Here is a 19,386-nt window from a genome sequence, read left to right as displayed (position 1 = left end):
CTGTTATTTGTTTGTAGTCATCATAAATAACAATAATATAATTTAAGCAGATGGTAATTTCTACTTATCACGCGAACATTATATAATTCCGAACAATTCATGTCATTATCTCGATAATGGAAATATTCCAACCTTGTCTCATTTCCCAACCCCAAAATCTTCTCAAGATGGTTATGTTGACCCTAATTATTGTTCAGTGGGTTTTGGTTAGGAAAGAGGGTAATTTTTTATATTTGTTCGACAAAATTATATGTTTAAGAATTTAGAAGCGTTAATAGCTTTTCACCATTTATTTAAATCTTTTTAAATACTCATTGAGTGTAGAGCAATCGTATTAGATACTTTTTGAGTATCATAGAGTCTTAGGTTATCAGTGAAAAGTTAATGCAGACAAAATTTAAAACATAAGTAGTAATATTATTTATATTCACAAAATATAATACGATGTAGGACGCGATCATATATATTTATAACGCATAGGTCCATTTTCAAAAGTCACGTTTTATGTAAATCGGCGAGTGACAGAGATAAGAGAGAGAGAGAGTGATGTTTGCGTGTGTTTGTGTTTCCAAATCGTATAATAATATTACAAAATCGAGTAATTTTTGGTGTGTTTTTATTTTCGCGTTCGCAGGTCGATGAGCGAGATGATGGTGGACTTCCGGCGACCGGAAATGCCGGACAACTACAGTGACGTGAGCTCGGCGTACAACTACAACTACCAGCAGAACCAGCACCAGTACCAGTACCGCCGGGGCGGTTCGTCTTATTACGCTGACGACGACGGCGGCAGTCTTGTCCGGTCACTCAGCCAACCATCGCTGGCCCGGTCCGCGTCCGAGTTCACCGAGAACAACTGGGGACTTCGGATCCGGTCGTACGAGGACGGAGACGACCTCAGCAGCCCGGACCACACGCCCAGGTCTTCGTTCAGGTCAACTGGCGGTCCACGTCACCAACAACAGCAGCTTCAGCAGGATCAGCACCAGCAACAGCAGTCGTCGTATTCCGCCGAGACGGAGTTCGACGGATCTAGCGCCACCGCCACGAGCACGCACGCCACTACGACTGGCCGGAGGAGGATGTTCGGCGGTCGCACAGTGTCCGCGGCAGAGTGGTTCCACGACTCGGACGAAAACGACGCCACTTACAGATGAACGAAAACCACCCACACACCCGCCAGCTGCAGACAATATATTATATATGTGTATAATTTTATATAGCGAGAATTTACCCTCTGTCGTACTCGCATATATATATATATATATATAAATACTAAATAATGTGTACCTCATACATATTCGATAGCTCCGGTCTCCCCCCGACCTAACACTGTTCCCGGCAATCGTTTTTCAATTCTTTTTCGATTTTCGTTTTGTACGATTATTAATTTTATGATTATTATTATTATTATTATTATTACTATATATATTATTATTATTGTTATTATTTTGACGGGGCACATTGTTTAGTGTGTGTCCCAGCTGGTCAGGTGCAATAATACGCGTACTATACGTCATATAATAAATTATGTCGAGTGAACCCTCCCTAATCTGTCCCCACCCCTCTAACAGTGGCCCGCACGCAGCTCATTATATATTATGGATGTACATATATATGTACAACCATATATTATATCGCCCACACTACGACTCACGCGACATATTATTATTTTGATTGTCATTATATTGATTAATTGTTTTATTAATTTTTACTAACTATACTATATTCATATAATCATATAATATACTTATACGGTAGGCAATGCATTAAACGCGCGAAACAGACTAAATATCGATGGCCGTTACATCGCCGTCGATTCTACGGGACCTTATCGATATAATAATACAATTATTATTATTATTATTATTATTATTATTATTATTATTTTTAACAAAGTTAGGTTTACGATCAGGATACCACGCGATCCGCAATGTGCCAAACTAACTAATAATGTTATAATAATATTATATATTATATAATATTTAAGCCGCTGGACTCGTACTCGTTAATCGTTATACGCATACCGTTATTCTACACACGCGCAGCAGTCTTAAATACAGAGTTTTTATTCTATCGTGAACAGGGCTACCGATTGCGATATCGTGAGAAATCGTTTTTGTAATAATTATTTTGTTAATTTTTCATATTTTCTGAGACACTGTCTGTAGGTTCACGATAATAGAATCACCCTTTGTACAGGTAAAATTATTATAATATAATAATATTATTAGCGCGTGTGTTTATACGTTCCGACGTTGACACTTTTTTTGTTGTTTTTTTTTTTTTTTATCTTTCGACTTTACACTCATCGATTTCACTGCGATAAATCGTTTCGTGTTCTTAGCCATATTATATTATAATAGACGAATATCGTGTTTAACCGATTTTTATTTTCAAACGAAACTGTGATAATGTGGGCGCAATCGTTTAATCGAAATCCAAACGCGAATGGCCCATGTCTGTGTACATCCTTCATAACTTCTGCACAACAATATATTATAATTTTGATATACTATTAACCATTGCCTATAATATAATAACTTTGTCCTTTGTTTTGCTGGTTTATATTCTACGAAGATTCTATACTTTTCGCTTGGTACCTATATAATACGTGTCGGTTGTTGACTTGCAGTTGTACAATGTAACGAGTACTATTAAATACAAAGTGTCTTAAAAGTCATATTATTATTACAGTTAATAACTTATTAACGATTAGTTTGTAAGTTTAATGAAATCTAAAAAAAGTTCAATAAGAATTTTCATTGTTCACTTGTACTAATTTTTTGTTTTTTTTTTAAAGTGAAAACTGGAAAATCTTAATTGACTATAAACAGTGCATAGACTATTAATTATTATACATTATTAATAATATTGTAATATTTATAATAATATGCAAAATAATAAATCAAAATATTTATCATTGTGAAATGATCATCTTTATTGATTTAATTTTATCCTTATAACCTTTTAAAACGAATCATTTAATAATTTATGTAGGTAATTCAAATGTATGAACAATATAATTTTGTAAATTGACATTTACTACACTATTGGATTCATATTATAGTATTATAATATTAATACCTATATAATTCTTAAAAACAAAATATTATGAAATGTTATTGTGATATAATATGTTTGACACTAACATAATATGTTACTATATAATAATAATTAAATTATGACTATAATAATAATACCATGTGGTTAAAACCATCATGACGTAACCCAATTTTGAATGCACTTCAACAATATTTTCCTTCGCCGAATTGTTGATAATACTCAAATTAATTATCTGGTTAACCTTTTAATTATGCAGTGGTAAAAACATACAAAAATACAAAATCGATTTTAGTGCACATGTTATTATGTAAAATATTTGACAATATTGCTGCAAGTTTGTTGATATATAATATTAATAATATTATTATGATGTATACGATCTTTAAGATCTTAAATTTAATAAAATGTATTTTGAAGTGGATACTCAATTAAGTAAGTATTTTAAACCACGTCAAATAATATATAATATACCAAGTGCTAAATCTTATCTTCGACTTGTGCAGGTTGCCCATCTACGTCAAATCATTTCACAAAGCTACTATAGTTAGGTATACTGACACCGATTTGTCCGTGAACGGATGGAGGTAACGATTATTACCTAAATTTATAAAAATTTATATTTCAACCAAGAAATACCGAAAACATTTAAAAAAGAAATTTGTACTATCGAAACTTGCGTGACATTATGTCGGATTTCTATAAGGGCTAGCCCCAAATGTATGAGTTAGAATAAAAAATGCAAATGCATCAAGTTCCGGGCCTTAAATATAAAAAATGAATGAAAAAATAAACAAAGCTTTACTAAATCAATTAAACGTGTATTGGGTATAGTGGTCGGATTAGACCAGTGGAGCTTATTATATTGTGAGTTTATAAAATTACGGTTTGAACCGTGAATTTTAAAATTAATTGTACTCAATAAACGTTCACGGCGTGAAATTAATTCATGTAGGTGAAGTAGGGCATGTGCATGAACGGAGTAAATGTCGCAACCACATATCAGTTATTGTACTTTTTTATAATATGATCGCTTTGAAGATAGAAAAACAACAGTCCGCATGTTCAAAACCGATGATAAATTTTCTTGTTTTATTGGCACACAATAAACATTTTTTTTAAGACTTTTTGACAGTGTTCGGATTAGATAAGTATTTTTTTTATCTAGATAAAGATATAAAGATGAATACTTATTTATCTAAATAAAAAATAGATACAATTTTTTTTTAAATGGGTTTTAAATGTAGGTATATTTTAGTTGGGCACTAGGAACATAATAATAATAATGATATAAATAAAAATAATTACATTATTTATAAACCATAAACTTGGTTTGAAATTTTTATAAATATTTAAAATATGAACAAATAATCATCTAGATAAGTCTGAACACTGCTTATTGATTTATTGTAAAATTATTATTTTTCGCTCCTTTTATTATAATAGATACAGGAAAGAAAACTCTGCTTGTAGTTATATTTATTGCCTATCGATTACGCCTTTCAATTTAAAGTACATAATATCGTGTCCGTTGTTCCTTCCCACGAGTTTACGGCAAAAACAATAATTATAAGAAACAATCAAGTCAATACGACCTTAAAAATGTGTCATTTTGTTTTAAAACTTAAAAAAATGGACCCCAAAAAAAGCCTTTTAAATAAAAACTTTTTGAAAATATTGTGTTATCTCTATTGTTGTATTTTGGATATTGTACGTGTTATAAGATATTAAGATAAGCAAAAACACCAAAACGAAAAAAAAGGAATTTTGTTGAAAATCTTCGGTTCTGCCACCCGATACGTTGGAGCACACTCTGACATGTACAAACACTATGCGTCACGTGAACCATAATCTCTTACCTCGTTCTATATCCAAAAACCATGGTTACAGAACTTGCATTTTTAACGTTTTATGCATAACTCTTAATAAGTTTACCATTCTAAAATCTCTAATATGACAATCATTTTACAAATTCGTATTTTATATTCAAGGAGTCTGTAAAAAGACTAAGTCTTAATGCAAGCCAGGAATAAGAGACCCGCCTTGGGTCCCACATGAACAGTCAGATATTGAATTTCAATCAGACAACATTGTATGATAATATTGTGTCCTTTGCATACGTGAGCACCAGTGACGTGGCCCCTGTGCACCCTTAATCCGGTTTTGCCTGAATGTATGATTAACGAATATTATTATCAATCGGCCATAATAAAATTATAATTGATAATGGTTTTCCGACCAAACGGGGAAAAACGTTTTTATGATCGCCTCTGTGACAGTACAATGCATAATGAATGCGTAAAAATCGTTTGGTTTCGAGTTCATGGCACTATTCTATACATAACGTCCAATTATTTTAAAATCTATATAATATATAGGAACATTATAAACAATACAAACCGACTGTCCAGTGGTTATGTACTTAACAGAAATGATGAAAATTATAATAGTTTAAACATAAATATTTTTTTTTTTTTTAAATGGTTGAATTAAAAACACAAAATATTGAATCTCTAAGTTGGTCTGTTATTTATTATTTTTTTTTCGGTAAATTTAAAACACTTCGATGCTATAATAATGCATACAATATTTCTTGTTAGAGTTTAAAAATTGTTTGTTTTTAAAAACTAAAGATTAATATCTGTGGATTTTCAAAAGATTTTTTTATTTTGAATAATAATATTATATTATTATATTATAATTGTTAATTAAAAATATTATACATTTCCAGTGCTATTAATTTGAAGATTATTCTGAAAATGCAATGCAATTATTTTTATTTCCGTATTTACGAATCAAATGTAATATTAAAAAATTCCATTTTGTATTTATTGGACGTATGTAAAAACAGTTCCGGAGTTATAATTACCCAACGCTATAAATAATAATGACCTTCTGTTATTTCCGTTATGCTGGAGTTGTAGTTGGTCTCGTTTTCGAAATGAGCTCAATAATGTTCAAACCCTTATGCGTTATTAAAAGTTAAAATACATATCCTATCCGCCACGTAGCAACAATAATTATTTTTTTATTTTATCAGTTGCGTAAAAACTTCCAAAAAAAAATTTTTTTCAATATTATTGAGTTAGGTGCGTATTGATAAAACATTAGTGACTACTGTAGCTGTAGACTTTAAAATATGGCGAAAACTATGTATGAAAATAATGGACTTGGTTTTCGATTGCACAAGTACCTATTATAGCATTGTAGGTACTGTTGTATGCATACCTATGTAGGCACTTTTACGCATATAGGTAAGAAAAACATTTGACAGAAATAATATTGAAACCATGTATATATAGGTAAGTTGATAACTTGATAACTTGATTTGATATTGGATTTTGGGGAAAAAAACAAAAATAAATATCAAGTGTAGCCATGTACATTATTTATTAATTTATTTTTTAAATCGTAAAGACCCATGTCACGAAGTCCTATTACTGAATAGTTTCTCCAATCAAGTAAATACGGCTTAGATATTTCCCGTTCATTTATTGTGCTTATTGTAAAAATATATTATACAGATTGTACAAATTAAAAATATTCTATTTATCGATGCGATCGAGTGGGATTGCGATTTAAATTATTTTTAAATTAAAATCATTTATTAAATTCAATAGGTATTTTTTGTTAGGTGACAATTTACCTTTGTTCACTGTACAGTCTCAATCCGATAATAAATCAAGAAATTTAAAAACTTGAAGTATTTTCATTTCAAATAATAATATCTGAGTCCTATAAAAGCAATCTAATATTGTATAACAGTATTATACACAGACACCGACAACTACGATTCTCACAAAGTCACAACACACTGACGAGTGTTGACTTGGTGTAGGAAATGATTTGAAAATTATTCAATGAACGTTTGATCTCTAATGTGTATATAATATGTAAATTGAACTTTATAATTTATGTATATTGCATGTCTGTATTAAAAAGGGCTCGACCGTTTAAAAATTAAAATAAATTACGTATGCGGAATTAATTAGTTATACCTAACTTATAAGTATTTTAAGTTTAGATAGGCGGAGTTGAGTACCACAGATTACTTCAAATATGTTTTGTTAGACTCTGTCTACTACTTCGTTCATCTGAACTTAAATTATTATAACCAGGTAATATTTCTCGGTCAAAATTCCATTTTAATACTTGAAAATTATCAGATTACTAATCTGCTGTGAATTATGAAATTAAAAATGTATGTTGTCTAAAAAAAATATGTTGTTTTGAAATGAATTCAAATAAATAATGTAAAAAAAATATATTCTTGAACGTTTGTTTTTAAAAATAATAAGTGTTTACTCTAAATGAATCACCCAGTATACAGTGGTGTTTAAAGTTCCAATTTTGAAATAGGTATCAAGATAAAGATAAAAAAAAGATTAAATATTAGATGATTTTTTGATAGGTAGGTAAAATGTACCACAGAAATGTTTGTTTAAAGTGTACCAGATCACACGTCATTTATTTTTCAAAATTGTTGTGTGTTTGATGTTATTTTAATGATTATTAACTAAAGCTTAAAAAGTAAGACAGTGTCAATTTTTAAAACACCACAAAATGTGGTGTTGAAAAGTACAAGTTGAAAATTATATAATTAGAACATATAACATATAGATATATTTTTTTTTTATTGGGTAACCCGCAGCAAGAATTGAAAATGCAACAAAATAACGAAAGAACTAATTACAAATTACAATAAATGAACACATTTTTGATTTCAAGCATAATAAATCTACCTGTAGAATATAATTTTATATTATGTAATGTCAATACAATTTAGAAAATTAAGATAATTTTGTTTATACAATTTATCATATTAATTTTTTTTTGATGAATGAATGTTCGACAAGTTGGACAAAATAATTATAATAAATAACGTAAATTATTAATTTGCAAAAAAATTTTACTGAAAAATTGTATCATTCATAAATATACAGTTTTTGTATAATTATTAATTAGTATAACATATAATATTTAATTTCATATTTATTTCACGTTCTAAGACGTATGTATTACACTCATTTTCATCGAATTTGGATTACTGCAGTATTTAATATATTATGAGTGTTATTTTATAAATAAGATACAATTGACGAGGGATTAAAATATCAGGAATAGTAAAACAAAATATAACTGTCACTTTACAATCATAAACTAGTTATCATAATCATGTAGGCAATTTAATTTGTAGGTATTTTAGGTAGCGATTAGTAAATTAAGGTAGGTGGTACCTACCACTAAAATATTAAATATTTTTCAGGATAAAATATAAAGAATCCGTTATTATAATCGTAATGATCGTACAAAACGTACACATAAGTCAATCATATTCGTATAATATCGCGTTGTATTATATCGTTTAATACCAATGTATAAGGAACACGCGAATATTATTACTTTCATTTTATCGTGTTATTATGGTACATAATAATAATACATACTATTGACCCGACCGCGTAATCCGCTGCCACGGATTTGTGTTTCTACTGAATAATAATATGAAGTGGGATCGAGAAAGCAGTTCATATACATATAATATTATATGATTTTCGCTAATATCACTGCGTTATTATATTATAGATCCAGCCCTCTATTGGGAATACACTAGTGTGGGATTAGCCGAGGATTTCCGCTCGATTACCAATATACATACAGCAAAACCAGCGCGGTCTTACTAACTTTAATCCGACGTTGGGGCATCCGTTCGTATATTATAATAATATGGTATATTGTTATCCAGTCCTCGTGTTTGGCTCGTCTCGAGGTTGAATATTAAAACATAATTCATTCGCACTACGTTTAATAATATTGATATCTTACATTTGATATAGAATATTATTATTATTAATATATTGTACATTATAATAATATTATACGAGTTATAAAACGTCACATGCGCATGCGTGGGCGTTCCATCGTGATAATAGTATAAAAATAAAAGAGCGCCTTAAAATGCACACACATAGGCAATGCAACACGCGAAAACTAGCCACGTATTATTATAATCACGGGAAACAACACGACTCACGAAAAAAATCTCTTGAGAAAGCATAACAAATTTTTTGTTCAATAATTGAGTTTGAAAATACAATCATCTAATTGGACATTTCACGTGGATGTGCATGCTTCATTTTCAACTTATTTTTAATAATATTAACAGAGTTAATTTAACTAAACATTATTGTAGCGTGATTTCAATATTTTATTAGATACTATTCCCCGCGGCCCGCATTACAATGCACTATCCCACACCAATGGCAATCAATATACAAAAAAAAAAAAAAATACTAATTTCTACTATATACTGTTATAGTCTGCAACCAATGGAAACCATTTATACATTTATTTTATAAAATAATTTTTTTTTTTTTTAAAAAGAAAAAAACATCATTGTAAAAATAATGTGTTCCCGAAATAAAAAGATATCAACTAAAAACACTCAGCATGTAAAAAACAAACGACTCTAAAAGTTGTGATATCATTTAATAGCAAAGTCTTTGAACTATATAGATACCCTTTACGTTAAAATAGTCTGCTAAATAATTGAACTTAGCTAGGCGACTTAAGTTAAAAATTTCAAAATACTATAGCATAACGTGTACATAATAATATAGCCCACTATATCATTGAAATATGCAGTGTTTTCCAAATCAAGTTTTATAAAGTCACCAAGCTAAGTTGAATTATTTAGCTTAATATTATTGTTAAGTACGAATATTATTATCTCAACAAAAACACTCCGCCAAACTCCGTTTAAAAAAAAAAACGGCTCTAAAAGTTCTGATATCATTTTATAACTAATTCTTTGAACTATAGATCATCTTCATAATTATTCTAAGCGGGGTTTTTTTTTTTTTAATGTTAAGGTGGTCCCTGGGCCAATTCCAGTAAAGACGGCGGGGTGGGTTATCAAGAAGAGTAAAAGACGAGAGGTTTGAGATTAGAGGATTTGAATGGTTGAAAGTGTTTTTATGAAATGATTTATAATAGTGGATGGCTAGTGTATGAGTGGGTAGGATTTTGAGGTCAGAGTGGAGGGAGAGATTGCTGACGTACCAGTGGGTGAAAACGATAATTTAAAAATAGAAAAATGCTTAGATTTACAAATTTGAGCGTGATTTTTGGTAGAAAATTTGATGTTGTTGGTTTATTAACCAAATATTTAGATTAGAAGGATAACGAATCTATTCACACCGTTCTTTCGCTACAGTATTGAATTACATCTAAATGTTTTAATAATTTCCAGTAATTGTATTTAAAACAATAATATATTAATAATAACTAAGTATACAACATAATAATATGTGAATATTGGTTTTGGAATAAAGAAGTTCAATATACTTTATAACTAATAGAAGAATAAATAATTACTTATAGCAATGTACGTTTATTATAAAATATCGTTAGAAGAAAAGGCTGACGGTCAACGAACAGTTCTGTTTCCGCTCAGAATCGTTTTTCATATGCAATTATAAAATAAATGCGTCATTGAACTCAAATTTAACACATATTTTACAGTGACATAATCAATGAGAGGTAGTACATGAGGTTTTTAAACTACATGGTAACTAAAAAAAATTATTTTGCCATTTATCTAGTTTATTAACTTATTAGATCTAATTTATTAGCCCGTTATAGGTACTGTTATAATGTTAAAACTGGCTTTTTCTTGAAATAATTTAGATTTTTATCGTAACTTCATTTAATAAATAATAAATAATATTATAATGTCGAAACAGACTATTTATTCTCACTGAAACTCAAACTTTTCGCTCACGATCACAGTTTATACGAAATAATAATATAATAATGTATACGCATATAATTAATTATTTATCTACTTGGATGGTTATAAAATATTTAAGTCTGCGGCCCGGGCAAGCGCGTACGTCATTAGTCGAGTTTTTCAGCCCATCGGTCAAACTGAAATTATTATTTAATAGTATTATTGCCTCAGTGTTTTGTTTATAATTCGTCAACACTGATTTATTAGACCAGCACTATATAATATCGTTTACATCATAATATCACCGTGTTAAAAGTTAACGCGTACACAACATTATTTTCGTTTAATAATAATAATAATAATAAGAAGAAGAACAAGAACATTTTTTCGGAAATATTGAAATTATTTTATTTTAAAAATATTTTCAGTCCTAATCTCGAAGTAAACTTGTTTTAGACTGGATGAGTCTTAATAATAAAAATAAGGTAAATTATAAAAAAAGTAATAATACTGTGTAAAAAAAAAAATATTACTCCATATTTTTATTTAATTTAAATATCTAGTATTTAATACATAACCTATATAGAATTAATTTTCATCGAACGAGGTTATACCTCAGTAGTTAGTATTGAATTGGCCAAATACTATTATATTTTTTTACCTGCAGAGAATATTCTGTACGTGTTATGAGCTACAATTTCAACGTTTAGCTTTGGTGCGATTTTTTTAACTATATAACACACGACTATATAGCACGCGACTCTTCGGGGGATTCGGGGACACCAACAAGTTCAATATTATTTTCAATGGACCTCTGTTCCAATGAGTTAATTTTTTTGTTAAGGCGTAAAACTTCTTCGGATAATTTAATGTTCTGATCCTTAATCAATTTATTTTCTGTTTGAATTTGTCTTAAAAAACAAAAAAATTCTTTAATTTGATTTTCAAAACTATCAATTTGGTCGCTCATAAAGTCAAAAAAATGTTCAAATGGTTTCCTGGTTAAATAAGGAATTATTAATTTAATTTAAATTTTTGAATTTTTCTTTTTTCTTTTATTGATGTATAGACAGTCTACTCCTAATGGGTACAATAAGAGTATTCGATAAACTAAAATGAATGGCATGAATACTTGAATACTAGCTTTCGGTTGAATCAACTTAGGGCCGTTTATACAATGTCCAGTTAAACCAACACTCAACCGGCTGAATTCTTCCGGTAAATAAATCGGCTTTATTAGTCGGTTAGCGATAACCGACACTATACCAGTAATTGTAAGAACGGCCCTTAATCGTTTTCAATTAATGTCGACAACTGCTCCGTACGTTTCCGCGTTACAATCGAACCCGGTCAGCCATACACCCATACAGGGGCGTATTTAGATTGTTTTTTTGAGGGAGGCTGTGGTATTTTCTCCAACTGAAATTCCCTAATCAGCTTATTAAAAACTTGAGAAAATTAGTCCACAATTTTAATTTTTGTTATGATTTTTTTATGTTTTCAAAAAATTAATAATGAAATAAAATATAAAATAAAAATATAACAAATCATATTAAATTTAAATTTCTTTCTTTGCCTCTAATTTGTCTAATAAAATGTCATCTGGTTTGTCAATGTCTGTATGAATAGCTAATAGTGCAAGTCCCACTAGTCTGGATTCTGAAGTTGTATTTCTTAAATACGTTTTGAGTCTTCTCAACGTCGAAAAGCTGCGTTCAGCTGTAGCGGTGGATACTGCAGGTATTATAGCTAGTATTTTTAGTAATTCATACATGTTTGGGTACATTAAATTATCACAGATACTCAAAGCCTCTATAGCAGTTGTGGGCCTTAAGTTTTCTTCAATATTCTTCCACTTAGCTTGCCAAATTTCGTACTCTGCTTCTATAACGTCATTTAGCCCCGGTAAATCATTTTAATAAAATTCAACAGCTTTTTTTAAATAAGAATATGGTTTTTCAACTGAAATACTTAATATTGCAATGAAGTTATAGTTTCATTGTGAGGTATAAATATATAATTTTAGCTCCTACGGGCTCGTGTAGTTATTGTACGGTGATTGAGACTAAACAACGCGAGTATATCGGTAAATCAATTCTAGGTAAAATAAATCAAAATTACGATAATGCAGCAGTACCACACGTGAAAATTAAGCACTATGTACCGAACTCAAAGGTATAATCGTTACGATCAAAATCGTCAGTCACATACTCACATTACATGAATAACTTGTTCGTTGTCACTAATAATTCTTTATAAAATTATATTGAACTTTTACGATTTACATCTGATAAGACATAATAAGCAGACTTAATAAACAATTCCTGGATTTTTTTTTTTTTTGGGGGGGGGGGGTGGCAAAGCCCTCTCAGCCACCCCCATAAATACACCCCTGCACTCATACATGTTATAAGGTGCTCGAGGACGTTATAAAGTATTCATACACTCATGTAATATATTATGAATGCTGTAGGTACATTTGCTTTATAACTTAATTTTTAATCTTGCTAGTTTTATCGGTGAACACCGGAAATGTCTTAATATACCTTTGATATTTCAGTATTCCTGGAACGACGTCGCGTCGTAAAGTAGCATCGTTAAACTATTAGAGACACATCCTTACGGGAAATCAGTGGCAACACTACAGCAACTGTTTTATTTATGTGTGTCGCTTTAGTAGATCCGTTTTTCCCGGTATTTTACAAAGTTATGATAATAGTATTATTAATGTTGCAAAGTTAATGTAAATGTACATTTATTCCAATCTTGAGACAATTATAACGTGTAGTCTTAGACAGGAAATTTAGTTACACCACTCTCGAAGCTCGAAGGTATTTCTTTCCAGTTAGTTCCACTCATAATTATTATAATTTATTTTTTAAATAATATTAAAATCTTCTTATAATATTCAACCCTAAATCCTTGTAAATGTTTATTAATAATACAATTTTTGTTGCAGCTTATAAATTGTACAATCGACTTGACTGAGCATTTAAAAAGAAGTGGTATGTAACTGTATAATATCAGAAAATTATATTTATATGCATTTTAAAAACTCTATTCACTATAATTTATAAGTTACTAGTTGATCCCGTGCACTTCGTTGCCCGTAAAAATGACAAATCTTAAAAAAATTGTGATTGTTCAACTCTTTTTTGGGTGTAACTTGCTGCAGTAAGTGCAACTTAGCCACCCTGGTAGGCAAGCACGTCATTGGCCTTTGTTCTTAGTAGGATATAAAGTATACATTGTATAATAACTATGAAACTTAGTGACATTTTTATTTTATTTTCGATATGGACATAATTATATCTATACATTATCATTCGAAAAATAACTATTGATATACCTAGCCTCAATACAGTTTTTAAACGTCGTGAAATACACATTATTGAAAATACATAGTAGTAATATATAGTCTTATCAATAACTATTATAGTATTTGAATGAGTTTGACTACGTATATTATACTTGACAATTCCAAAAACCAGAATTTTAATAAATCCTTAACTAGCATTCAAATTGGGTAAGCATGCAATAGGTACACGATAAGTTCTCAAATTATTTATAACAAAACCTATAGCTTAACGCTAAAAATGTGCGTCGAAGACAAGACGTTTAGGTAAACTTAGGTATACCTATAACATTATTACATTATATACATCGTAATTTCTTTATTCAACAGGTAGTTGTGTGCAAATTTCCACACCTCCTTTGCTCAAAAACGACAACGTTGGAATAATGAAGTCCGTTTCAGTGCATGAGGTATTACACATGGCGCGTTTTTTTTTTAATGTGGTACCTTAACGGGTAAGGCCTAATCCACACACACACACACAAATAATGTGTCAATTTTATCCACACTTTCACCACAAAGTTATTTACTGTTAACAATCAATGGTGGATCCGTTTTTGTTTTTAATGTACATATATAAGATTTGTTTAATACTTCGGTAGACGGTATGTATGTTAATATCGGAATGTGTTTTGACGAAGGACCGTCACGGTTGACAATAGTTAGAAAAATAATAATTTAATGATGGTAAAATTTGAAAAAGTCTGTCCATGATTGGATTGAACATTATGGAATTTGATGATGCAGCTTGAATATTTTTGTATATAGATATGAATTTTTGGATTTTTTTTTTAAAATCAATAAGAAATATAACAAGACTTTAATTATTTAAATTATTAAACGCATTTTTCTTCAAAATAATTTATTTTAATATGTACCTACTGTTATTTTTTTCAGCCAACACTCATACAGTTATAAGTTACACGGGTTTATTATTATAAGGAACTTCATTTTTTTTAATACTTACATAATATGGATATTTGTGAAAAATGTAACAGTAACAATAAACCAATATTAGAAAAGTGGCAATAAATATATAAGCCAACCAAGTAATTTTAAATAAATTAAATTGACACTTCATTTGCAATTAAACTGCTGTAAAGTAGCGGCAAGTAAAAATATGTATATTATAAGTTATAACTATAGTACTCAAAAATTATAGGAGCTAAAAAGGAAAAATATGCATGTAAATATGCACAAAAAAATTGTAAAATATGAATGAAAAAAATGTCAAATATGCAAATAGTTTGATAAATGTTCATACAAATTTAAAACTGTAAAAAAGCGCCATTTTCTGTTGTTATTAAATATTGTACTAAAAGAAATGTAAAATTTGGAAAAATAAATTTATAATATATAAAATATGGTGAAAAACTGTATGGCATTTTGACATTTTATTGAACTGAAAAATATGGTAAAAAATATATTCGAAAAGATAGTACATCGGAATATAGGCGCGATAGAGATTAAATGCGCATCGCACCGTTGTCGTTAAATTTATAGCCGATTGCAGTGATAATAATAAATACCTACCTACATTCATATGGAGTTATATATAATATTCAATATTATTATTAAAATACGCAGTTTAAGAAAGAAAAAGATCAATTTATTTTTTAGAAAATATTAAATATGCAAAATAAATTAATATGCGTATGAAGATCAAGAAATATGCACTTTTCCCCTAAAATCGACGAAATATGCATTTTAAATTTTCGATTTTTAAACTGACCATTGCATAGCTTGGATTCTTCTAGCTTAATGCTATAAATCGAGAGCATATTATAGAATAATATACAATCCCTACAACTTCCGAGCCCTTATTATAACATTTAAAATACTATTCTCGTCACATATTCTCGTCTATTCTCATTGAAAACTACTAATAATGCGTAAAAAATAAAATCATGCATTTTTTAATCATAATCAGTGAGATGTGAAGAGAGCAGTAAAATATGGACTTCTTTATACGACCTGCAGTGTTGAATGTTGATTATTTTAAGTGGAGGAAAAACAATTAAATTAATTTATAACTTTACTTTTAAGTTTAAACACTCAATTTTAAATATAAAATTCAAAAAATCAAAACTTATTGGGTATATTAAAATAATTCACCGTTTTAATATTACGGTATAAATAAATAAATAAATAAATAAATAAATTGTATTCGATTAAACATTTACACAGTGTACTAGTGTACTATACATAACAATATATTATTCTCCTTTTTAGCCAGCATGGTATTACCTACACTTATGTTTATTTACTATATTAAATAAACATTTATTTACTATTTAGTCAACTTAATATTATGATATACTTATGCTGGGTTGCATAAACAATTTATTAAATTTAATGGTTCACTAAATATTTAATGGACTAATCAGCTCACTATAGATTCATTACATGTTTTGTGCAATCCGGCATTAAACGTTAAAATATTATGTGTAAGCAATATACACATTATAATTTATATCATTCACATTTTTCATATTCAATGCATTCAAAACAGTTTAAACCTAATTTAATGTAATAATTAAAACTAAAATTAAATTAAAAATTATACTACAATAATATTATTCCATCCTTATTGGAAGTCTACCGGCAAGTATTTTGGTGTAACGTTTTGTTGTTGCACTTATCATCTAAACTTCAAAAAGCCAAGCGATACTGTTCCCAATTCTAAAGATGAAGTCGACATCACAGAAAAAATGATTGAATAAGTACCTACACAATTCGGGGCATTATTTAGATCCAGTCCAATTTCCAGCATACTCAATATTTTCCATACGCCGTATTAATGTCTAATGTGAAAAAAAAAATACCATGATACGTTCGACATGTTGAATGCATTTTTTGAAAGGGCATAATTTCGATATTTTTAGGGAATTTAAATCCGAGCCCTAGTAACAACTAATAACATTAATTATTATGCAAGTAATTCGCGTCGTCCCCTAGCGCGTGTTTTGACCGCCCGCCGCATACCTATATATAGGTAATACTATCATTATACCACCTTTTTTCAACCATCCAACCGCCAGTCACCAATGAGCTGCAGCAGTCGGTCGCAAAGTTTCGGCAACGGTCGGTCTTTGGTTGGGTGGGGGTTGGGGGTGTATGGTTTGCGGGTATATGCTTGTTGTTGGCGGGTGGGCGAGCAGGGAAGGAGTCGTGACGAGGGGAAGGTGTGATCGACCAGGTGGGAAAGTGCGTTCGGTGATGGTAGGGGAGGGGTCGCCGCCGACGACGCCGCCGCTACCTGTTACACGGAAAGCCGTTTCCGAAAGGATTTCGTTTCAGTAGCGCCGAATTAACGGTCTGAATCGCGTTGCGAGCCGCGACGTACTCGTAGGTAGGTAAACGATTATTATAATATTTAGCCGTAGACAATATCATCGTCATACATTGAACATCGTAAAAAAATTGTAAATGATTGTGTCACATTCCCGCAAGTGTACGACGACAATATTATCAATCGCTCGCTCCGGGGGGGTCGCGTTGACTGCAAAAAAAAACAAAAAACAATTTTCGTTCGACTCGCGTGTGCAGTGCATACAATTATAATTTTTAACATTATATTTACAGTACAATAATAATATATGACGTATAGAGCTCGTGACTCCGTGATACCAGTGACTTCTGCGCCGAAAACACATAGCCGCAATCAGGTTAGTACAATAACAGCAGCAATAGTTTTGTATATTATATAATTATTATTCTTATTTATTCGATTAAAGCCGCGACAACAGTGGTTATTATTGGCTCATAGATTATTATATTGTTATACCATATAAATATAATATATCATATAGGTAAGAGTGTTATTTCTATACGGTGCAGTCGCTGTCATTCGGATATAAAAAGAACCAAGTGAAGCTATTTGTGCCCACCCTGTAGGTACTAGGTATGCGTGCTAGCGTTTGATAATGACGTATACGCCAAAAATGCGTATTTGAACGTGCAATAATAATATATTCTAATATATTGTTTACTGAGCCATTTACATTAATTGTTATGCTATAATATATCTCGGCGTAATGCAGGTGTGGGCACAATCGCAGTTCCAGATCACATGATGTTATACAACCTTCGACCGACTTACATAATATTATAATATTATAATATGATACTAGCAAAAAAATAAAACCTTATCGGGAAACTATTAGACGACGATGGTGGACCGCCATAATCAAACGAATGGATTATTTTTGTTTTGCATACTCTCGTATAATGTAATATAATATATTTCTTTTAGATTCGGAGTGAAACGAAGAACGTATTGATTTTACAACGATGTGTGTATTTTTTTATATTTTTTTTTGTGTGTCTGGAGACACTTTTTATAGTAAAAAAAATGCTTTGATTTTCAACTTCAGCATCTTTTCTGATAGGAAAGTGAATCTATCTGATACTTTAGGGAGTTAAAAGTAAAAAATTCCAAGAACTTTTCCAAATTATTGGGAAAAACAAAAAGAAAATTAGGAAAATATGGACATTTTATGCATCTAATTTTTTATAATTCAATAATAAATATATAGATACTTGAAATTTTCACTTAATGTTTATACCAACATTTTCTATACAAATCAGTATATACATTTTTACATCAAAATCACGGATATTTGAAAATTATTTTATAATTAAAAATGCATGAATTGTTTGATATTCAAGCGCTAAGATTTGAAAATTGAATACAATAATGTTCCTCGTTAGTTGTTATTGTTAGAATTTTTTTTAGATGTATCTATATATTATTATTATAATATATTTTATACACACAATGATATTTTAAAATTCAATGTGTTCGGCAACCATAAATTCAACATACCGTATTGCTATTAATAATGGTAAATTAAATTACTTTCATTTGGACATAAATAATATATCATTTAAAATATATACTTATGGTAATATATAGTCAGACAGACCGTGTTCGTTCGTATTCATTCGGACTCTTTTCTCGTCCGCGATGATTGAACAAATTTGAATTTAAATTTAACACAACATACATTTTTGCAGTGACTACACTCGACACCTACAACAGTACCTATAGCAGAGTTGTGGTTACCTACTCTCCGTCTTTTTTTTTTTTTTACATTGGAATTAAACGCGTCGGAAAACAATTTAGAACCCGAACGTGGGACGTGTGCGTACACGCGAAATAATATGTAAATACGCGAGCGATCCAAACACACCTGGGATCAACATTTAAAAACTAATTTGTCCGCCGGCGCAG

At 30.0% G+C, this 19,386-nt stretch overlaps 2 protein-coding genes and 1 pseudogene across 2 annotated transcripts in view; 2 read left to right on the top strand and 1 right to left on the bottom strand.

Moving 5' to 3' along the window:
• Window positions 1-2,931, top strand: part of LOC132948490 (uncharacterized) — a 64,853-nt gene extending 61,922 nt beyond the window's left edge. Inside the window, exon 6 of the mRNA XM_061018978.1 lies at window positions 635-2,931. Coding sequence (XP_060874961.1) covers window positions 635-1,157 — 523 coding nt within the window. The 3' untranslated portion in view covers window positions 1,158-2,931. The remainder of the gene's footprint in view (window positions 1-634) is intronic.
• Window positions 2,932-12,342: 9,411 nt separating this feature from the next.
• Window positions 12,343-12,805, bottom strand: LOC132949161 (uncharacterized; annotated as a pseudogene).
• Window positions 12,806-17,466: 4,661 nt separating this feature from the next.
• Window positions 17,467-19,386, top strand: part of LOC132948234 (GTPase-activating Rap/Ran-GAP domain-like protein 3) — a 385,560-nt gene continuing 383,640 nt past the window's right edge. The window contains exon 1 of the mRNA XM_061018621.1: window positions 17,467-17,818. The gene's annotated coding sequence lies outside the window, so the exon portion shown is untranslated. The remainder of the gene's footprint in view (window positions 17,819-19,386) is intronic.

The sequence above is a fragment of the Metopolophium dirhodum genome, chromosome 7 (genome assembly GCF_019925205.1).
Source record: "Metopolophium dirhodum isolate CAU chromosome 7, ASM1992520v1, whole genome shotgun sequence".
Taxonomy (NCBI): Eukaryota; Metazoa; Arthropoda; class Insecta; order Hemiptera; family Aphididae; genus Metopolophium; species Metopolophium dirhodum.
Note: the sequence above shows the minus strand (reverse complement) of the source record. Positions and strands in the feature narration are given on the sequence as shown.